This window comes from Camelus bactrianus, chromosome 11, assembly GCF_048773025.1.
Source record: "Camelus bactrianus isolate YW-2024 breed Bactrian camel chromosome 11, ASM4877302v1, whole genome shotgun sequence".
NCBI classification, from domain to species: domain Eukaryota; kingdom Metazoa; phylum Chordata; class Mammalia; order Artiodactyla; family Camelidae; genus Camelus; species Camelus bactrianus.
The window spans coordinates 15892895-15913384 of NC_133549.1; the positions used below are offsets into that span (position 1 = coordinate 15892895).

Below are 20490 nucleotides of genomic sequence, written 5' to 3' on the forward strand. Positions count from 1 at the left end.
ATCTGCCCTGCTCTCAGCAGACACCTCAACAATGGATGGGATGAATTTTTCACATTCCTTTCACGTGTCCTCTGGCATCATCAGACTGATCTTGTATCTCAAGCTTTGGTGGTGGTGAGGGGGTGTCACTGTGCATTGCCTTGTCAATTGCTACTGGTACTGTCAGTCTGGGGTTAAGACAGTGGCCGCAGCCACCAGATCGGTCTGCTCTTGCTTTGATATATAGTGCCTGTGTTGCCTGATGCCCGTCTTGCACTTTGAGGTGCTGCTTGCAGGCTAGCCTGTTCTCTGAGCTTCGCTGTGCTGTGCTGTTTTGTTGATTCACACAGAGCCTCTTCTATGGATTTAGCTGACTTACTTTAGCAGCTTTGATAATTAATTGGAAATTATACAGGAATAGGCAATTAGAAGGAATTCTGTGCCTTTTGTGCATGGGACAATGCTTTCCTCCTATGGCAGCAAATCTTTCTAAATCAGAGACTTTGGAGGTCAGCATAGAATCATGAGGCCAGAGACAGCCTTAAGGATACGGCTATGTAGAGGGGAAGCCCCAGACCCTGAAGGAAACTGCCCTTAATTTCCACCTGTACTTGCTCCTGTGATCAGCCTTGTGTACGGCAGTACTGTTCTCCCTCTGGGGGTCCTGAGATGTCCTGGGGGGTCCAAGTTGTTGCCTGCAGCCCACACACCTCACCCTGCAAGGAGGTTTCTGTCTGGACTGCAGTGTCTTGGGCACAGTAACACGTGCCTGCATTCTTGGCCTTCACGCTGTGCAGCCTGGGTACCTGGGAAGAGAGAAAAACCCCGAGTCACACAGACACATGGCCTATCCCATCATCCCATTTGTGAGAGGAAATCTGATTCTATTCAAAGGGGTTAAGATGGGGTTGAGGTAGACTTCTCATTGTGATGTATGAGCAGACACAGTGGATTCTGAGGGGGCGATCAGTGCAAGCCTCTCCTACTGTACCTATGAGACCAGGTCTTAAAACGTTTTTCATGCTGAGGAAAGTACTTTAACAGGAGAGATAGTATAAAAAAAAAAAAAAAAAAAAAACAAGTTCGAGTCCATATCAGCTGTAAAGCACCAAAGGAGATTGTGAGAGAGAATTTTACAGTAAAATGAAAATGGGCCCAGACAATGGATGGGAGAAGAAGAAAGAAAGAAGAAGTAAACAAATGAAGACGGTGTATGTGCATGATTAAATGGTGAATAAAGGAAAAAGAATACATCATGTTGTACGGGGTATAGATAATAATGGTGGAATTGACATTCAAAATATCAATGGGAATTTGAGAGAGTAAAATTGTGGGGAAGACAGGGAAGCTCTTGTATGGAGGAAAGGGGAAAGGAAAGCACCACTAGGTTTTATGCATCAGTTTTCCTCATCCTATGCCCCGAAAACCCTAACGTGGAAGTGAAAGAGTGTCTAAATCTCACAGTGTTGGAGGCGAAAGTCGGCACAACGTGTTAGATCCACCAGGGATGAGCAGGCCTGTGAGAATGGGGAGGAATTCTGACCAGCAGGAAGAAAGCAAGGCGTAGACAGACTGCCATGGAGGTACATCCTTGGTCACAGTCCGCTTAAATGTTGGGGCTATGTTTGTAAAATGAAAGGAAAATATTCAGAGTGTGGAGGACAATGAATTGTCTTCTGGTCGTGATGTGGTACTAGATTTTTCCCTCCCCTCAAAACAAGTATGAAATTTGCTTAAACTATGTTAAATATTTGCACTCTCACACTGGGCACAAACAGACAGGTCCCTTGTGTCTTCAGCTGAGAAGCCACCAGCACGTGCACAGGAGGAACCCACCACACTCCAGGAAAGAAACACAGAAAATGCTTAGAGGGAACAACTCCTGGGATCAGAGGCAGTCAGGAATAGTGTCTCTCCTGACCACCTGGAGTAAGGAAAATCAAATCTTGTCATTTAGGGAGCATCAGATGGTGAGCTCTGAAGGGTTTTACAGAGCATTGGGGAAGCATTAATTTACATTACATACTGGCCCAGTCACCTGCCATTTCCATGTCAGCACTCACAGACACAGCCTTCCCAGTCTTCCAGTTCAGCCCTGGCTGAGTTAATATCCAGGCCCCACCCACTGCCACACCTGTTGACTGTTACCTAACTATGGTAGGAGACCCACCCAGGGGTAAGTGCTGGCAGGCCCAGGCGGGCTTTGTTCATGGTCAGTATCCCCTTGACAGGAAGTGGCTGCATCAGGTGATTCAGACCTGGCTTCTCTGGGATCCTCTTTTCACCTGTTCTCATTGACAGGTGTCCCTCAGCAGGGGCACCCAGCTGGCAGAGAGCCAGGTCACTCGGAGGACAGCCCTCTTGCTGCTTGGATTCTGGGCCATGCTGGCTCCAGTCCAGTGTTCTCAAGGCCATCCCTCATGGCGCTACATCTCCTCGGAGGTGGTGATACCCAGGAAGGAGTTCCACCATGGCAAGGGCGTTCAGGTGCCAGGATGGCTCTCCTACAGCCTGTACTTCGGGGGCCAGAGGCACGTTATGCACATGAAGAGCAAGAACATCTTTTGGCCTGGACAGCTGCTGCTGCTGACTCAGGACGAGCAAGGCGCCTTGCAGATGGACTTCCCCTTCATCCCTTCAGACTGTTACCACCTCGGCTACGTGGAGGGGATTCCTTTCTCCGTGGTCACTGTGGACACGTGCTATGGGGGTCTTGAAGGTATTATGAAGCTGGATGACCTTGCCTATGAAATAAAACCCCTCAGGTATTCTAAAATGTTTGAACATGTGGTTTCTCAGATAGTGGCAGACGCTGACACAATGGGACCTGTGCATAGCCTGAAAGACAGGCAGAATGGGGACCCCCTATTCCCTGAAGCTGGTATCAGTGAAGCCCGCCACCATTATTTGAATTCTAGGTACTTTGCCCTGCATATAGGAGTTATAAGAGGATTCGCTTAATATTCCAGTACAATGTATCGTATGTTCAACAAAGTGTGTACAAAACCTGTTACATATGGCTAACTTAATGGACTCCATGTTTACAGATCTTAGCATAAGGTACTCTGTCACTGCAGTCCTAGTATATAATGAGAGAGATCAAACAACTATGGATGATTATCGTGTGTATGATAGCCCATATGCTGTGTATCACAGAACTAACCTTAGACCGACTGTCCTACCCGTTTCATCCTTCATAGTGATTAAACATGTACCCGTGGACTTTGACCCACCAACGTATGGTACATGCAGTATATATGGCATACTCTTTGTTGGTTACCTAGGCAGACATTATTTAATGTTAGGTATCTTAGGAACGTGATACACTGGGAGAAGCTTTGGTCTGTATTATGATGACGATGAATGCACTTGTATGAGAAGGAGCGTCTGCCTTACGTCAGACTACCCTGCTTTGACAGACGCCTTCAGTGATTGCTCCATCATGCATTGGTGGAACGTAATAAAAAAAAGAGGCCATTGTATGTTTGACATGACTTGGAAGTCATTTAATGCAAGCCTGATAAATGTACGTTGTGGGAACTCTGTAGTGGAGGGTTCAGAGAAATGTGACTGTGGCTCCTTAAAGCAGTGTTACAGCAACAAATGCTGTAATACAGACTGTTCCCTTAAGGGTGTACCTGTTTGTGATAAAGAAATGTGCTATACAAACTGTACGTACGCTACGCCTGGAATGTACTCTTAGACCAATCCAAAATATACGTGATCTCCCCGAGTGCTGCCCTGGGGGTACTTACCTATGCCCCCAGAACTTTTATCTGCAAGATGGAACCCCCTGTACCGAGGAGGGCTACTGCTATCATGGAAACTGCACTGACCGCACCATGCACTGCCAAGAGATCTTTGGAAGACATGCTGTGAATGCCGACGACAGCTGCTATACAATAAATACAAAGGCCACTCGATTTGGACACTGTTCAAGAAGAGCTCCTCTAATGACTTTTAACCCTTGTCAGAATGCAGACATAAAGTGTGGAAGGCTGCAGTGCGGCAACGTCACACACCTTCCCCGGCTGCCAGACCACGCCTCGTTCCATCAGTCAAAGATCTCACAGGTGTGGTGCTGGGGATTAGACACACACATAGCAACAGGGATAAATGATGTTGGTCATGTGAGAAACGGTACCCCCTGTGCTCCTGGAACATTTTGTGAGAATAACTTCTGCAATGCTTCTATAGCTGCAATAACATATGACTGTAACCCTGAGAAATGTAGTTTTAGAGGAGTTTGCAACAATAGAAGGAACTGCCATTGCCGTGTAGGCTGGGACCCTCCATATTGTGCAGATAAAGGTGCTGGAGGGAGCCAAGACAGCGGATCCCCACCAAGGATGATGCGGTCAGTAAAACAAAGCCAACAATCAGTGGTATATTTGAGAGTGGTCTTCGGTCGCATCTATGCCTTCATAGCTGCTCTCCTCTTGGGCGTAGCCACAAATGTAAAAGTTATCAAGACCTCCACAGTTCAGGAAGTGACAGTAGGTACAAATTAAGTTATAAACCAGCCTCCCAACCCTGTACAGACATAGGCAATATAGGAGTATGATCTGTGATAAAATCAGTAATCAGATGGCAAAGCTGAATGTCACATTCTAGAGCCCTGCAAGAGACACTGGAGGACTTCCACACATCAGGGGTGGTGAAGAGGCATTGACGTTCTCACCTCAGGACTCTTTGATAGGTCGCTGATCACCCCTGTGAAATAAATCTTGAAAAATCATCTGTTTCTGTCCTCTGATATTTCATAAACTCTCAGAGGGAGTATCAAGCCTGAGACTTTGGCCAGCAGAGGAGATGGGGGTCGGCAGCTGGGTCCTGACCTGAGTTTGCTGCTCCCACTATTAACAAAAGTTGCCATGGGCGGCTTTAGGCACAGACTCATGACATGTCTCTAAATTAGTGCTCCTGAACACTGGGGTCTTCCACTTCCTCTAGGTGATCTCTCCTTCGCTAAGCCCAGAATGGGTCCAGGGAAATAGAGGGAGGGCTGCTCCCAAGCAGCTTCGTCTGTCCCCTTCCGGTGGGCTGTGGGCTGTGGGCTGTGGGGTGAGAGAGATGTGGGCTCAACTCGCATCTAGTGTAAACTAGGACACCCGGGAGACCTAATTTCCCAAAGTGGGGCACTAGGATCAGGAGGTGGAATGTTGGGTCCGATGAAATTCCATCAGAAAATTAGGTGGATGTGCCTATCAAGGACTCCGGCATCCAGGGGGAGCCCTGTGAATGTTAATTCCTTCCTCCCTGCATCTATATTTCAGTGCACTTTCGGGAAATGTAAACTGAGGAATTAGTGGTGAATAACAGACACCAGTCTTTAGATCACCCCCGTGGGGGTGCAAACCCAGTCCCCTTCTGTAAACAATGTTCAGTGAACTATTATTTTATAATGTGATGTAAAATTAATAAAGTGAAATGTATAAGTAATAAAGCATTTTTATATAAATTAACCTTTAAAATTATGTAGACTATTCCCCATGCCATACAGGTACATAGCATAGAATTAAAAGGACAGAAACTCCCACCAACCTAAGGATGTAACACTTCCCACAACATCCACGGAAAACCACTTTTGGTCTGTTGTAACATTTGCTTCCAGGGTTTCCCTAAATGTATACAGTTAAAGCGGTCCCGCCTTTATGCACGTTGTTTTGAAACCCTAACCTCTTTTCTCCAAATGCATCTTACTGTCCTATCTTTGAACTTCCTTCCAATTTCCAACATTCAGCCTGCATTTAAGGTACTCTAGTCCATTTGTTCGAGCAGCCAGACAGCTAGATATAAGCAGAGAAAGGGGAACGTGTACCAAATGTCAGGAATCGTTACATCTTGTGAACAACTGGGGTCTTTGGACAAACGAAGAAAAGCAGGAACTTCCAGACTAATAAGAAACCACACATTTTGGGTTGGCAAGTGTCCCGGAGGCAGACAAAGAAAGGTGGGATAAGGCAGGAATTTTGTGCATCTGAATGTAACCTCTTGCTCTTTATGCTCTTGTGTTTACGGTAAAATTGGCCTTGCAAATAAGAAGTGCCCGTCGTGCACTGATACCATGACACTTCCAATCAAGACTAAAAAGGACAGAGATCCGTCCTCCCCTGGGAGGGTGGAGCTGGAATGAAGAGCAGGAAATACAGCCACAACCTCTCCGTCCGCAGTGAACATTCTACCCATTCATTTTTACAACCATATCAACAGCTTGGCAAAGAAGCAGCACACCTGCTCACCCAAGACTGTCCGTTCTCCCCTCAAGAGAAGACTATCACTGAATAATAAATGCTCACTTTAGTTTCTTGACCTCCAGGTCTCATCTCTGAATTCTCCCTGTGACGAGCCCAAAGCCTACTCTCTGATAACACAGTGCTGTGCTGCTTTCAGTGTATTCCATTCTTGACGGGTGGATATTAATGAGAAATTTAAATGAGAGGTCAGATGAATTAAACACCCACCTACTTTCACACCCTCTGGTGTGAATTGTTTGTTGACGCAGCGTCACCCTCGTCACACCTTTTACTGGCCTCCTTCCTGCAGCCAAACAGCGGGCTTCCCCATGTGGCTTGGGGGGTCTCCGTGCAAACAAGGGGTCAGTGCTCCTCTCCCTGGGGCTCGAGTGCATTTTAAGTTCAGTGCTTGATGCGCACCCGGTCTTGATCTCTTTGAATCTCTCTGTTGTCCCTTTTTCTTCCCTTTCTGACTTTTGGTTCTCATATCATGGCTCATATGGCTCATAGGTTCTGACTGAAGTCCTGAGATGGTGCCTAAAATTTATGGGGGTTCTGGGTAATGTGACTTTCCTGCAGAGAGGAACGACCCCAGTGGTCCCTGCAGAAGCACGGCCTGGTCAGATCCCTGTGCTCCCACCAGGGGCTGAGGCGCTTCACCCTGGGTTCCAGCGTGTGTGTGAGATTCTCTCATCCAGAGCACAGGCTCCCAGGGGCTCAGGGGGGAGTCCAGGCCTTTTCTCCTCAGGAGGCAGTACATTCAGTGTTTGACCTAACCTTCCCACACTACGGAGCACTGTGCTTAGGTTTGCTTTTCTTTCTCTTCCCTTTGAACCTCATTAATTTAAAGTGTATTTGATGAAATTAAAATTTAGTTGCAATATAATTGCTGTATAACATTGCATAGGTGGTGGTGTACAAAGGGGTGATTTCATACACTTGTATATGGTAATATGATGACCACCAGAGCATCATCTAGCACCTCCATCACCTCCTGTAATTAGCATTTCATTCTGTGCAGATAAAATTACAACCTAGCTCCTTAGAACCTTTGCAGTTTGTGATACAGCATTGTTGACTGTGATTACTGTGCTGCGCATTAGCTCCCCAGAACTTGTTCACCTGCTAGTTGTAGATTGTGCCCTCAATTCCCCACCCCCCGACCTCTGTTAGTCACCAGCTACTCTCTATTTGTACATTTTGTCTTTTTAAGATTTCACATGTAAGTGATGCCGTACACTACTGTCCTTCTCACATCCGGCATAACACTTGCCGTACCTTGTCTTCCTGATGGTAGCCGTTCAGACATGTGTGAGGTGACATATTCTTGTGGATGTAAGCTGCAATTTGACTAGTGACGTGGAGCACCTTTCTGTGCACTTGCTGGCTTTATGGATGACTTCTTTGGAAACCTATCCATTCAGTTTCTCTGCCCTTTTTGTAATTTACTTTTTGTTCTTGAGCTGAAGGAGTCTTTTATATAATTTTGGTATTAATGCCTTATCTGATATACAGTTTACAGATAGTTTCTCCCATTCCATAGGCTGACTTTTCATATTTTTCATTGTTCCTTTGGCTTTGCAGAAGCTCTTTAGTTTGATGTCGCTTCACTTGGTCCTTTTTGCTTTTGTTGCTGTTGCTTTTGTTGATGCATCTAAAAAATTATCAGCAAGATCACTGTCAAGGGGTTCTTCCCTAGATTATCTTCTAGGATTTTTTTGGTACCAGGTCTTACACTCAAGTCTGTAATACATTTGAGTTAATTTTTTGTGAGTAATGTAAATAGGGGTCCAATTAATTTTATCTGCATGTGGTTATCTGGTTATCTCAACCCCACATGTTGAAGAGACTTCCCTGTGGATTGTTCTGGGCTTCCTGATAAATGTTACTTGATTGCATTCATGAGGATTTATTTCTGGGCTCTCTGTTCTGAACCATTGGTCTGTATTTCAATTTCTGTGTCAGTACGATACAGTGTTAATTACTGTAGCTTGGTAGTACAGACTGAAGTCAGTAATGTGATGTTTCTGGCTTCCTTCTTTTTCATGATTACATGGGCTATTTGGGGTCTTTTTTGGTTCTGTATAAATTTAAGGAGTATTTGCTCAATTTCTGTTTTTTAAAAAGCCATTGGAAATTTAGCAGGAGTTGCATGGTATGTCTAAATTGCTTTGGATAGTATGAACATCTTAATAATATGAATTCTTCCATTCTATGAGCACAAAAGATTTTATCATTTATTTGTGTCTTCGGTCTCTTTCATGGATGTCTAATAGTATTTCAGTGTGCAGCTCCTTCACGTACTTGTGGGTACTTTATACTTCTTGATGAAGTTTTTAAAGTGTGGTTTTCATAATTTTGAAGGTTTGTTGTTCAGTTATAGAAACACAGTTGATTTTGTATATTAATTTCATATTCTACAACTTTCCTGAAATGGTTTATTCATTTTCACAGCTTATTGATGGGGTCTTTAGGGTTTTCTATAAATAATATCATGCCTTCTGCAAATAAAGACAGTTTTACTTCTTTCTTTCTGATTTGTATGTATTTTATTTTTCTTGCCTAATTACTCTGGCTAAAATTTCGAGTGCCATGTTGAATATAAATGGTAAGAGTGGGCATTTTTGTCCTGTTCCTGATTTTAGAAGAAACACCTTTAGCTTTTAGCTGTGGAGTACAAAGTTACCTTTAAGTTTGTCAAATGTGCCTTGGTTATGCTGAGAAATGTTTCCTCTTTACCCCTTTTTAAAGAGTGTTTACCAGGAATGAATGTTGAGTTTTCTCAAATGTTTTTTTTTTTTCTGTATCTATTGAGATGATTATATGGAATCACTATCACTGAAGTAAATTCCACTTCATGATCGTATTTGGTCTGTGTAATAGTTTGGTAAATTTGGTTTGCTGAGAATTCGTGCATCCATATTCATCGGTGTATTGGCTTGTACTTGTTTTTTTCTCTAGTAGTGTTCTTTGTGGTTTTGGTAACAGGATAATGCTGGCCTCATAAAATTGGTAAAAAAAAAAAAAATTCCCTCTCCTTCTAGTTTTGGAAGAGTTCATAAAAGATTGGTATTCACTCTTTTTAAACTGTTGGGTAGAATTCATTAGCGAGGCCATCTGGTCCTAAAATCTTCTTTTGTTTTAATGTTTTTGATCACCAATTAAATCTTCTCACTCATTATTGGCCTTTTTGGATTTTCTGGGTTTTTTAATGATTCAATCTTGGTTGATCTAAGAGTCAAGAAACTTATCAATTATTTTCTGGGTTATCCACTCTGTTGCTGAATAATTGTTCATAGTGGTCTCTTGTGATCTTTTGTGTATCTGTGGTGAAAGTTGTACCGTCTCTTCTTTTATTTATTTATTTATTTATTTATTTATTTATTTATTTATTTATTTATTTATTTATTTATTTATTTAGAGTCTTCTCTTTTGGTGAGTCTACCTGAAGATTTGTCTATTTTCATTATGATCTTTTCTGTCATCTTTTTAGTTTCTATTTCATTTCTGTCCACTCAAATTTTTGTTATTTCCTGTCTTCTATTAACTTTGGGCTTAGTTTTCTCTTTCTAGGACTTGATGTGTAAAATTACTTTGTTTATTAGAGATCTTTCTTGTTTCTCAAAGTAGGTATTTATTGTTATGAAGTTCCCTCTATGAACTGCTTTTGCTAAGTCCCATATTTTGGAATACTGAATTTCCATTTTTATTTGTCTCTAGATATTTTTTGATCTCTCTTTTCTGTCTTCTTTGACCCACTGACTCTTTAGTAGCATGTATTTTAATCTGAAATGTTTGTAAATTTTCTAGTTTTATTTTTATAATTGATTTCTGGTTTTGTATCTGTGGTCAGAAAAAAATGCTTAATGTAATTTCAATCTTCTTAAATATATTGAGACGTGTTTTGTAACCTAACATACAATTATTCACCTTGGAGAATGTTCCATGGGTGCTTGAGAAGAACGTGCATTCTCCTGTTTTCAGGTGGAATGGTCTGCAAGGATCTGGCAAGTCCATCTGGTCTCACATGCAGGTTAAGAGCATTGTTTCTTTACTGGTTTTTCTGTCTGGGTAATCTATTCTTGAAGGTGAGCTATTAAAGTTCCCTACTGTTATTGCATTGTTGCCTATTTTTCATTACAGGTCTGTTAATATATAGCTTAATATTTAATATTATGTGCCCCTGTGTTGGGTGCATAAGTATTTACAAATGTTATATCCTATTCTTGGGTTGACCCTTTTTCATTATGGGCTGACCTTCTTTGTCTTTCACTATAGTTTTAGGCTTAAAGCATTTTTTTGGTCTGATATAAATATAGCTTTCCCTGCTTTCTTTTGTTTTCCATTTGCATGGAATATCTTTTTCCATTACTTGACTTTTAATTTGTGTGCATTTTTAGAACAGAAGTGAAACTTTTATTGGCAGGGTATAGCCAGGTCTTCCATTTATTCTGCTACTCAATATCTTTTCTTTTCAGAGTTTATTTCTTTTTTTAATTGAAGTATAGTTGATTTACAATGTTGTGTTAGTTTGAAGTGTACAGCAAAGTGATTCAGAATATATATATATAAAATATAATGTATATTTTTAATATATATATAGAATCTCTTCCATTATGAATTATGGGTTATTACAAAGTATTGAATATAGTTTCCTGTGCCATACAGCCGATCCTTTTTTTTTTTTAAATCTATTTTCTGTATAGTAGTGTGTATTTGTTAATCCCAAACACCTAATGTATCCCTTCCCCTGTCCCCTTTCCACTTTGGTAGCCCTACTTTGTTTTCTATGTCTGTGCCACTCAGTATCTTTTGATGAGAATTTAGCCCATGCAACTTTAAGGTAATCATTGATCACTACAACCTTGTACTGCTAGCTTGTTCATTGTTTTCTGGCTCTTTTGCACTGCCTTTGTTGCTATCTTCTTTTGCTCTCTTCTTTTGGGATTTGAAGATTTTTCTGTAGTGGTATGTTTGATTCTTTGCTGTTTACCTTCTGTGTATTGGTTACAGTTTTTTGCTTTGTGGTTACTGTCTGGTGGTATAAAATATCTTATAACAGTCTATTTTAAGATGATAGCTTCTTAAATTTGAATGCATACTAGAGCTCTTCATTTTAATTCTCTCTCTCACAGTTTATGTTTCTCACATCTCAGTTGACATCTTTCACTGTGTGTGTGCAGTTATAGTTAATCTTACCACTTTTGTCTACAACCCCATTGCTAGATTTATAAGTGATTTACCCATCACCATTACAACAGTAGAGTATTCTGAATTTAACTATACATTTTCCTTTGCCAATGAGATGTATACTTTCATATATTTTCCTGTTACTAATTAGCACCCTTTTGTTTTGGCATGAACATTTTTCTCTAAGAGTTTTTGCAGTGTTGCTCTAGTGTGGATGACATCTTTCAGCTTTTTCTTGTCTCCAAAACTGTTACCTTGCCTTCAGATCTGAAGGACTACTTTGCTGGGCAGAATATTCTTGGTTGGGAGGGCTTTCTTTTTCTTTCATCACTTTGAGCATATCATGCCGTTCCCTTCAAGCCCTCAACGTTTCTGCTAAATAATCTGCTGATTGTCTTATGGGGTTTCCTTTGTACATAACAAGTTGCTTTTCTCTTCTTGCTTTTACAGTTTTCTCCTTGCTTTAAATTTTGATAATTTAATTATAATTTCCTTTGGTGAAGGTCTCTTTACATTCATTTTATTTCAAACTACCTGGGCTTCCTGGAGCTAGGTATTTCTTTCTTTCTCCATGTTAGAAATGTTTTCAGCCAAAAAAAAAAAAAAAAAAAAAAAAAAAACCAAAACTCTTTCTGCTCTCTTCTCCCTCTTTTCTTCTCCTAGAACCTGTATAATCTGCATATTGTTCCACTTGATGTCTCATATGTCCTTCTAGCAATATTTACTATTTCACATTTTTTGCACCATTGATTGAATATAGTTCACTGCCCTGACTTTGAGCTCACTGATTGTTTCTTAGGCTTCATATAATATGCTATTAAAGCTCTGTGCTGAATTTTTCAGTACAGTTATGGTATTCTATAGCTCTGTAGTTTCTCTTTGGTACTTTCTTACATTTTTCTCTTTTTTGAAATTCTCACTTTGTTCATGCGTTGTTCTCCTGACCTCAGTGAGCATCTTTATGACTATCATTTTGGAACTCTATTAGGTAAATCTCTGATCTCCATTTTTTAGGAGCTATGCCTGGACGTTTATCCTGATATTTCTTTTCTTATTCTGATATGTACACAATCCTGTGTTTCTTTATTTTCCTTGACACTCTATGTTGATCTGTGCAGTAGACCATCTTGTCCAGTAGGTCACTTGAAGGAGCGGCCTGGTGGAGGAGAAACAAAGCTTATTGTTCAGTTTTCCCTAGCTCTTGGTAAACTCTCAGGCCTGTGCAGTTGCCCAAGCTGCTGACTGTGTTCCTGGAGGCTTCCAGTAGTTGAGAGTGTGCTAAGATTTGTCATTATCCCAAAGTGGTGGATATCAGTCATCACTTAAAAGCAGACTTCTTGGCAGGTGTATTTCTCTTCCTGGTATGGAGGCATTTTTGCAACAGGATTTTCTTCTATACTTATAAATTTCTTTGCGGAGGGGGAAAATTATGCTTTATTTTTACTCACAGTGATTTCCCTGTGTCAGTTTGTTCTCAAGCACCTTCAGCTGAAAATAAACAATGTGCCAGAGCAGCTTATTGTGGGATAGCATCCTCTAAATCCTTTTATTTCTCCCATATAATACTTCCCAGGATGTTTCACCTATTAAAAATTTAGTTGAAGTCTGTGGAGAGAAGAATTATATTAGTCACTGAGAGTCGGAGGTCTGAAAATGAGATAAGTGTTTAGATTGCAATGAAAATAAATAAGCAGAAAAGAAGAAATCTACATGCATTTCCCATATTCTCTTAAATCAGGCTCCTAGCCCTGGGAATAGGACATTCCAATAAAATGTTTGACTTTTATTTGTCTGATGGAGATTTTTCATCTCTTTTCAAACATGTAAAGTAGACACTATTTGTCTTGTCTGATTCACGCAGAAGAAGCAGTATTGATTGACAATTGTGATTGTTAATTTTATGTGTCAAGTTGATTGGGCTAAAGGAGGCCCTGATCGCTGGAAAATATTATTTCTGGGCATGTCTGTGAGGGTGTTTCCAGGAGAAAGTAGTACTGGATCAGCTGACTGAGTAATGATGCTCACAGACACCAGTGTGTGTGGAAATTGTCCCGTTGGTTGAGGGCTCTAAGAACAAAACAGGAGAGAAGTTGCAAGTCCTTTCTTTCTCCTTGATATGGAACTTTATGTTCTCCTGCTCTCAGACATTTGTTCTTAGGCCTTCAGATTAAGACCAGGACTTACACAGTTGGCTCCCCTGGTTCTCCCCTGCAACTGAAAATGCACCACAAGATTTCAAGCATGCAGTTGGCAGATTTTTAGGACTTTGGCCTCCATAATTGCATGAACCAATTTCTTTCTTTCTATCTATCTATCTATCTATCTATCTATCTATCTATCTATCATCTATCTATTGTCATATATCAAACATATATATGTATGTCTGTCATATGTGTATGTATATATATTATGTATGCATGTATCTATCATTGATTTGTGTATATGTAAATATCTATTATCTGTCTGTATTTTTCTACCTATGTGTATATATATATGTATCTACCTGTCTGTAGATCTATCATCTACATATGTATGTATCTATTTTTATCTGTATATTTCTACCTATGTGTTTATATATGTATGCATCTGCTTATTTATCTGTCTCCATTGAACCTTCACTAATACATCAACAGCGGCACAAGCTCACCCTTGCTGGGCAGTTATGTATCCGGGGAGCACGATTTTGGAGAACAGCAGAGACCAAACAATGAAATTCTGATGGCAGTGCTTCCACAGATGTATTGAATTTCTTTTTTCTGCTACCATAGATGTATTTAGGACCACTTTTCCAAATTATAATCTGCCAAACTTGGGAATAAGGTTCTAAATCCTGAGAACTTGAAGTGTTGGTACAGAGGTTAGTTTCTATGGAGTTGTCTTTTCTGAGACCTTTATGTGGCACTACTTTATGCAGGAAGAAGCCCAAGCTTATAATTGGCTGGCATTTAAGGTGGGGTATCTGATGACAGAAGGACTCCAGTATCTGAATCCACGTTGTCCTAATCATTTAGGTTGGAAACCTTTATACCCCTTGTCTCCACATCAGGCTAAAAGACCAGTGTTGTTCACAGACAAGATCAAAGTGGAAACTGAAATTCCCCAGGCTTGTGGCAATTTAGCCCTTTGTCACTAATCAAATTGGCATCTGCACACCTCCATTCCTATGTGCTCCTGCCAGTTTGTAAGAGCAGAACTGGTTGTGAAGTTCTGATACAGAAGACCAGCAGTCTCTCTTTCTCTGGATAGATGGATGGATGGATGGATGGATGGATGGATAGATAGATAGGGTTTGGCTTTGTCACTTGGCCAAGTTAGTTCAGACTTCTGGTCTGTTTATATTTAACTTGTGGTGTTAGGCAGCCTAACTGGGGGAGCAGCTGAGCTACTTCAAGTTGTACACTGGTGGCCCGAGAACCAGCTGAAACACATGCTCTGGCAAGTATTTGTGCCAAGAGTTAGTGCCAGAACCACTTGTGACCTCCTTGAGGGGTCTGAGGATGCTGCATAGGAAATCAACCCACAGGTTTGATAGCAATACTGCCGTGGTATGTCCCTGAGGAAAAGTCTAGCACCATGCCTCTTTTCATGCAAAGGAATGTATTCTGTCCCAATACTGTGCCTAAGAAAGGAGCAGTGCTTGAGCTTCTATAAGGGTTCCTGGGACCAGTAAAATTACTGGAAGGGGAGATAGAGTGACATTGTTCCTCATTCATCTATCTCCTGTGGTTGGTCCACCTGCTCAGATTGGCAGGAATAAAAACTAGTTCGGATTCTGAATCACTATCAAGATTTTGACACAACCAACAATCAAAGTGACTAGTTAATGTGGACAGGATTTGAACACCAGTGTAGGGTGAACGTGGAATGTGGGACACATTTTGGTAGTTTTGTATAAAGCTAAACACAGTTTTAGCCTATGATCCAGCATCATGCTTCTAGGAATCTACCTGACTGAATTGAAAGTTTATGTCCACACAGAGCTCACACGAATGATTGTACAAGCTTCATTCATAATTGCTGAAACTGGAAGCAAGCAGGGTTTTCTCTCCCAGGTGGATGAATGAGCCATCTCTTGTCCACACACACACACACCCACAAACACTATCCAGCAATAGAAGAATGAGCATTCAAACCACAAAGAGTCATAGATGAGTGCTTTTTAAAAAATAGATGAGACTTCACATACCATAAAATTAACTATTTTCATCAGAGCACCTGTGTAGCATTCAGCGTTACCATGCTGTGCAATGACCTCCTCTATCTAGTTCCAAAACCCCTTGCTTCCCATTCTGCACTGAATATGTGGATGACTTTTGAGGGACTCTTGCCACCTTTCAAAAGTTGTCTGACCTATGGACAGGGATGTCTGTATATTTATTTAGGACTTCTTTATTTTTTTATGTTTTGTAGTTTTCTGTGTATTTCCTGTCCTTGGTTAAATTTATTTCTAAGTATTTAATTCTTTTTGATGGTGTTTTAAATGGAATACTTTCTTAATTTCCTTTCTGAAGTGTCCATGACTGTTGTGAATGAACCTTAAATGCATGTGGCTAAGTGAAAGAAACCAGTCTTAAAGGACTACACACTGTTAGACGTCATTTACAGGCCGTCGTGGTAAGGGCACATAGTTTAGATAAGCCTGTCGGTGTAGCCGGGATTTGAGGAAGGTGTTAAACAGGTGGACCACAGGTGCTCTTAATGGTGGTGAGCCTATTCTGTGCGATGTGCAGTGGTGGATCCATGACACTATGCCTTTGTCAAAAGCCTTAGAACTTTACGGCACAGAGAGTAAACGTTCATGTATACATTTGAAAAAAATCATTTAGGAGACGCTGACTCTCAGGATGGAACACAGACTGTAAAGTGTCTATTGCCATTACCAATTTTGAAACAACTCACTGAAGGTGGCGGGGTCATGAGCGGCTGCCTAAGGAGCCTTTACTATGGAGTCTGCAAGGGCGAAGGCAGAGGAGTGTTTGTTGGGGCTGAGCCTCTGCACTGACCACACTGAGTCCACGCAGACAGGTGCTGACAACTGGAAATCACCGTATGTGCACTTGGGACTGAACCACAAGGTACAGGATGGCATATGAATGTTTCTTGCTGTTGGGTGGGAGGTTCCAGATGACAGGAGGGAAGGCTAGAGAGGTCTGTGAGGCATTGGGTTGGGGTTGGAGGCATCACCATGTTCTCAAGTTTAGTTTAATATAGGTACAGGAGACTAGATTCAGAAATACTAGTAGATGGATATCTGTGTGCACGCTGCAGGACACACACGCAGAGATTTCCTTGGTCCACCAGCCAAGCAGTCATAGAAGCAATGAAACCCAGTAGCACAAGCACACCTGTCACCAAACTCCTGGTTTCTGATAATATTTCATGAGCAAAGAAAACAATTCCTTACAGGAACGGTTAGTTCCAGGGCTGGGAGAGGGAGCAGGCATGATGAAGCTGAGCACCTTGTAGTTCCACAAAACACAAAACCACAGAGGAATTTCAAAAGGATACAGGAGCCAGCCCCCAAGTCCCCCAACACTGAAATTGGAACAATTTGCACAAAATTTGAATGTAATATTGAATTTTAATGCAAAGTACAAAATAAATATCTAGGAGCCCATACTGATATCAATAAACAATTGAAGAAATAAAGCATAGGGCAGGGAAGAGACCAATCTCCCATAGAGAAGAATTCCATATAACTCCACACTCCAGAATTTCCCACTTAAAGTTTAGGAGCTCTAACCCCGTTCCTTGAGGGTGGCCTGCACTTAGAAACTGTAAACTTCTGAGTGTCCTTAAATATATCAACCAGTTTTTGACATAAGGCCAAAAGCATGATCCATGAAAAAATGTGATAAATTATAAGGCATCACAAGGAAAAACATTTGTTCTGTGAGAGGCACTGTTAAGGGAATCTAACAACATACCACAGTCTGGAAAGATACATTTTCACACAGTTTATTTGGTAAGAACTTGTGCTGTGAATTCACACGGACACTCATAACTGAACAAAAGAATGTAAGCAACCCCATTCAGCAATGGGCTCAAGTTCTGAACCTCAGCAAAAGACAGACAGATGGCCAATAAGCACTTGAAAAGATGATCCACATCGTATATCATCAGGGATTGCAAACAAAAACAACCAGGAGCTACCACTGCACACTCAGGGTGGCCAGAACACAGACACAATCAGTGCTGGTGCTGACGTGGAGCTAAAGGAACGTTCATTCACAGGTGGGATGCAAAGTGACGAGACCACCTGCAGGACCTCGCAACACTTTTCTATGGCGATACGCCTGGACTTTGCATCTGATGGAGCAGTTGTGCTCTAAGGCATTTCTTCAAATCACTTAAAGACCTGGGTCCACACAAAAACCCTTCATGGCGGATGGTTACATCTGCATTAATTCCTTTAGCTTCTCCTCACTCCCAGAATTTTGCCTACACGGTGTTTCTTGTACGGAACAGCCCTCATATAACAGTGAACACATGTCCCCAAGCCCATTTTCAAAGGGAGCCTTTAACCCTGCCTCCCTGTGTCCCCTCCCCCTGCAGCCTCCTTGTCCCTCAGGGTTTCTGGCACACTCAGGATGTGGTTTGTCACACTGTGTCTCTCACACAGGAGTACACAGCCATGTCCTTGGATATCAGATGGCCCAGCTCCATGTAGGCTGTGCTGGTGGACATGCCCCTGGTCAAGGTGACCCTGCCCTGGAACTTGTGTGCATAGCTTATGTCACCATCTTCGGGGTCAGTCCATCCCATCCACTCAAGCTCTTGTCCAGGGCCCTGTCATGCCCAGTGCACATTGTATTGTAGCTGGTGAAGGTACATCCAGCAGCCTTGCAGGAGACCTTCACTGAAGCCCCAGGCTTCCTCAGCTCAGCCCCAGACTGCACCAGCTGGACCTGCGAGTGGACACCTGTGCACAAGAGACAGAACTGGATGAGCGCCAACTGCCTGGCCCTGGATCCCTCCTCAAACCAGAGACCAGGGAACCCCTTGCCTGTAACCGCTGCCACCAGGGAGAGGATTCTTCAGCTACAGTCCATGGTGAGTTGTCCTCTCAGGGCTTCTGTGAAGCAGGGGGTGTGGTGGTTGGGTGGTGCTCCCAGGACTCAGGTTATCCATGTTTAACCTAGGACAGCTCTGCTCATTTGTATGTTGAAAGCTGTATACTTAAGATCTGATCCAACTTGAAAAGGAGCAGATAGAGGACACAAGGACCACACTCTGTGGATGCTGAGGGTCTTCATCCTCATCCTTGTTTGAGGATATGCGTCTCCTGCCACATCCCTGAACTCTGTGCAGAAAGAGCTCCTCCCGCTGAGGGACATGCCCCAAAGGACCTGGCCCTCATCATGAGCCCACCTTTGAATGACTCAGACACCTGAACCTGTTCTGGGCTTTCATGTCTGAATGACTTATTCCTGGGATCAAAGGCCCCACACTGTACATTCTGAGTTAATAAAACCATCCCTGTCCTCCAGCTACTTACCATTGAAATATCAGGGGCCCTAGAAATTCTCTTTTTAAATGTGGTTCTCACTGATTTATTAAGGTATGCAAAAGCTCTCATTAGATTCCAGTATTTGAAGACACATCAGTAGTCCTTGTCAAATTGTTAGTATAGACTTTTTTTGTGTGAAAAAACAAAGCCATGCCCTCATAGGAAACCCCTCCCAGGCCCTCTGCACCTGCTTCTGGGCTGGAGCTCTGTGCTGAGGTGTCCTGAGTGCCCCCTGCGTGGGAGGGTCCTGTCGGAGCTCACAGGGTCTGTCCCTCCCATTACCTCTAGTCCAGTATTAAATTTCTCTGCTCTGAAATCAGTGAACATTTTCACTGACACCATATGTTATTTTTCTTTTCTGTTATGCTTTATTACAGGATATTGTTTGTTTTTTTCTTCTTTTGTGTGTGTGTGTGTTTGTGTGTGTGTTTGTGTGTGTGTGATAATTAGGTTTACTTATTTATTTTGTGGAGGTACTGGGAACTGGACCCAGGACCTATGCATGCTAGTCATGCACTCTACCATTGAGCTATATCCTCCCCCCATTATAAAATATTGAGTATGCTTCCCTCTGCTATACAGTAGGACATTGTCATTTATCTATTTCGTATGTAGAAGTTTGTATCTGCTAATCCCAAAGTCCTAAATTGTCCCTCCCCACCCCCTTTCCCCTTTGGTAAAAAAGGTTGTTTTCTGTATCTGTGACTGTTTATGTTTTGTAAGTAAGTTCATCTGTATTGTATTTTAGATACTACATATAAGTGTTTTACCATATTAATCTTACTCAGTCATAGATATAGTCATAGTCATACATATATTCATTTTCATATTTTTCACCATACATTACTATGAGATATTGAATATGGTTCCCTGTGCTATAGAGTATGAACTTGTTTATCTCCTTTATGTATATTAATTAGTATCTGCACATCTTGAACTCCCAATTTATCCCTTCCCACCCCCTTTCCCCCCAGTAACCATAAATTTGTTTTCTATGTCTATGAGTCTGTTTCTGTTTTGTAAATAATTTCATTTGTCTTTTTTTTTAGATTCCACATATAAGTGATATCACATGGTATTTGTCTTTGTTTGACTTACTTCAGTTAGTATGATCATCTCTGCATCCATCCATGTTGCTGCAAATGGTATTATTTTATTCCTTTTTATGGCTGAGTAGTATTCCATTGTGTGTGTGTGTGTGTGTGTGTACACCACATCTTCTTATCCAGTCATCTGTCGATGGACATTTAGGTTGCTTCCATTCTTGGCTATTGTAAATAGTGCTGCTATGAACATTGGGGTGCATGTATCTTTTTACATTAGAGTTCCCTCCAGATACATATACAGAAGTGGAATTGCTGGATCTTATAGTAATTCTATTTTTAGTTTTTTGAGGAATCTCCATACTGTTTCCCATAATGGCTGCACCAAATTACATTCCCACTAACAATGTAAGAGGGTTCCCTTTTCTCCATATCCTCTCCAGCATTTATCCTTTGTGGACATTTTAATGATGGCCATTCTGACCAGTGTGAATTGATACTTTATTGTAGTTTTGATTTGCATTTATCTGAT

At 41.6% G+C, this 20490-nt stretch overlaps 2 protein-coding genes across 2 annotated transcripts; both read left to right on the forward strand.

Annotated features, from left to right (window-relative positions):
- Positions 1–1556: 1556 nt before the first annotated feature.
- LOC105075649 (disintegrin and metalloproteinase domain-containing protein 20-like) lies at positions 1557–2940 on the forward strand. Its single transcript, XM_074374455.1, has 2 exons — positions 1557–1562; positions 2281–2940. Exons 1-2 carry the CDS (start codon positions 1557–1559, stop codon positions 2938–2940), a joined length of 666 nt encoding a protein of 221 aa, XP_074230556.1.
- A 529-nt stretch (positions 2941–3469) lies between these two features.
- Positions 3470–18770, forward strand: LOC141579236 (disintegrin and metalloproteinase domain-containing protein 29-like). Its single transcript, XM_074374456.1, is given in 4 exon segments — positions 3470–3670; positions 3672–4475; positions 18225–18458; positions 18717–18770. Coding segments are annotated over 4 exon segments (1293 nt in total).
- The last annotated feature ends 1720 nt before the right edge of the window (positions 18771–20490 follow it).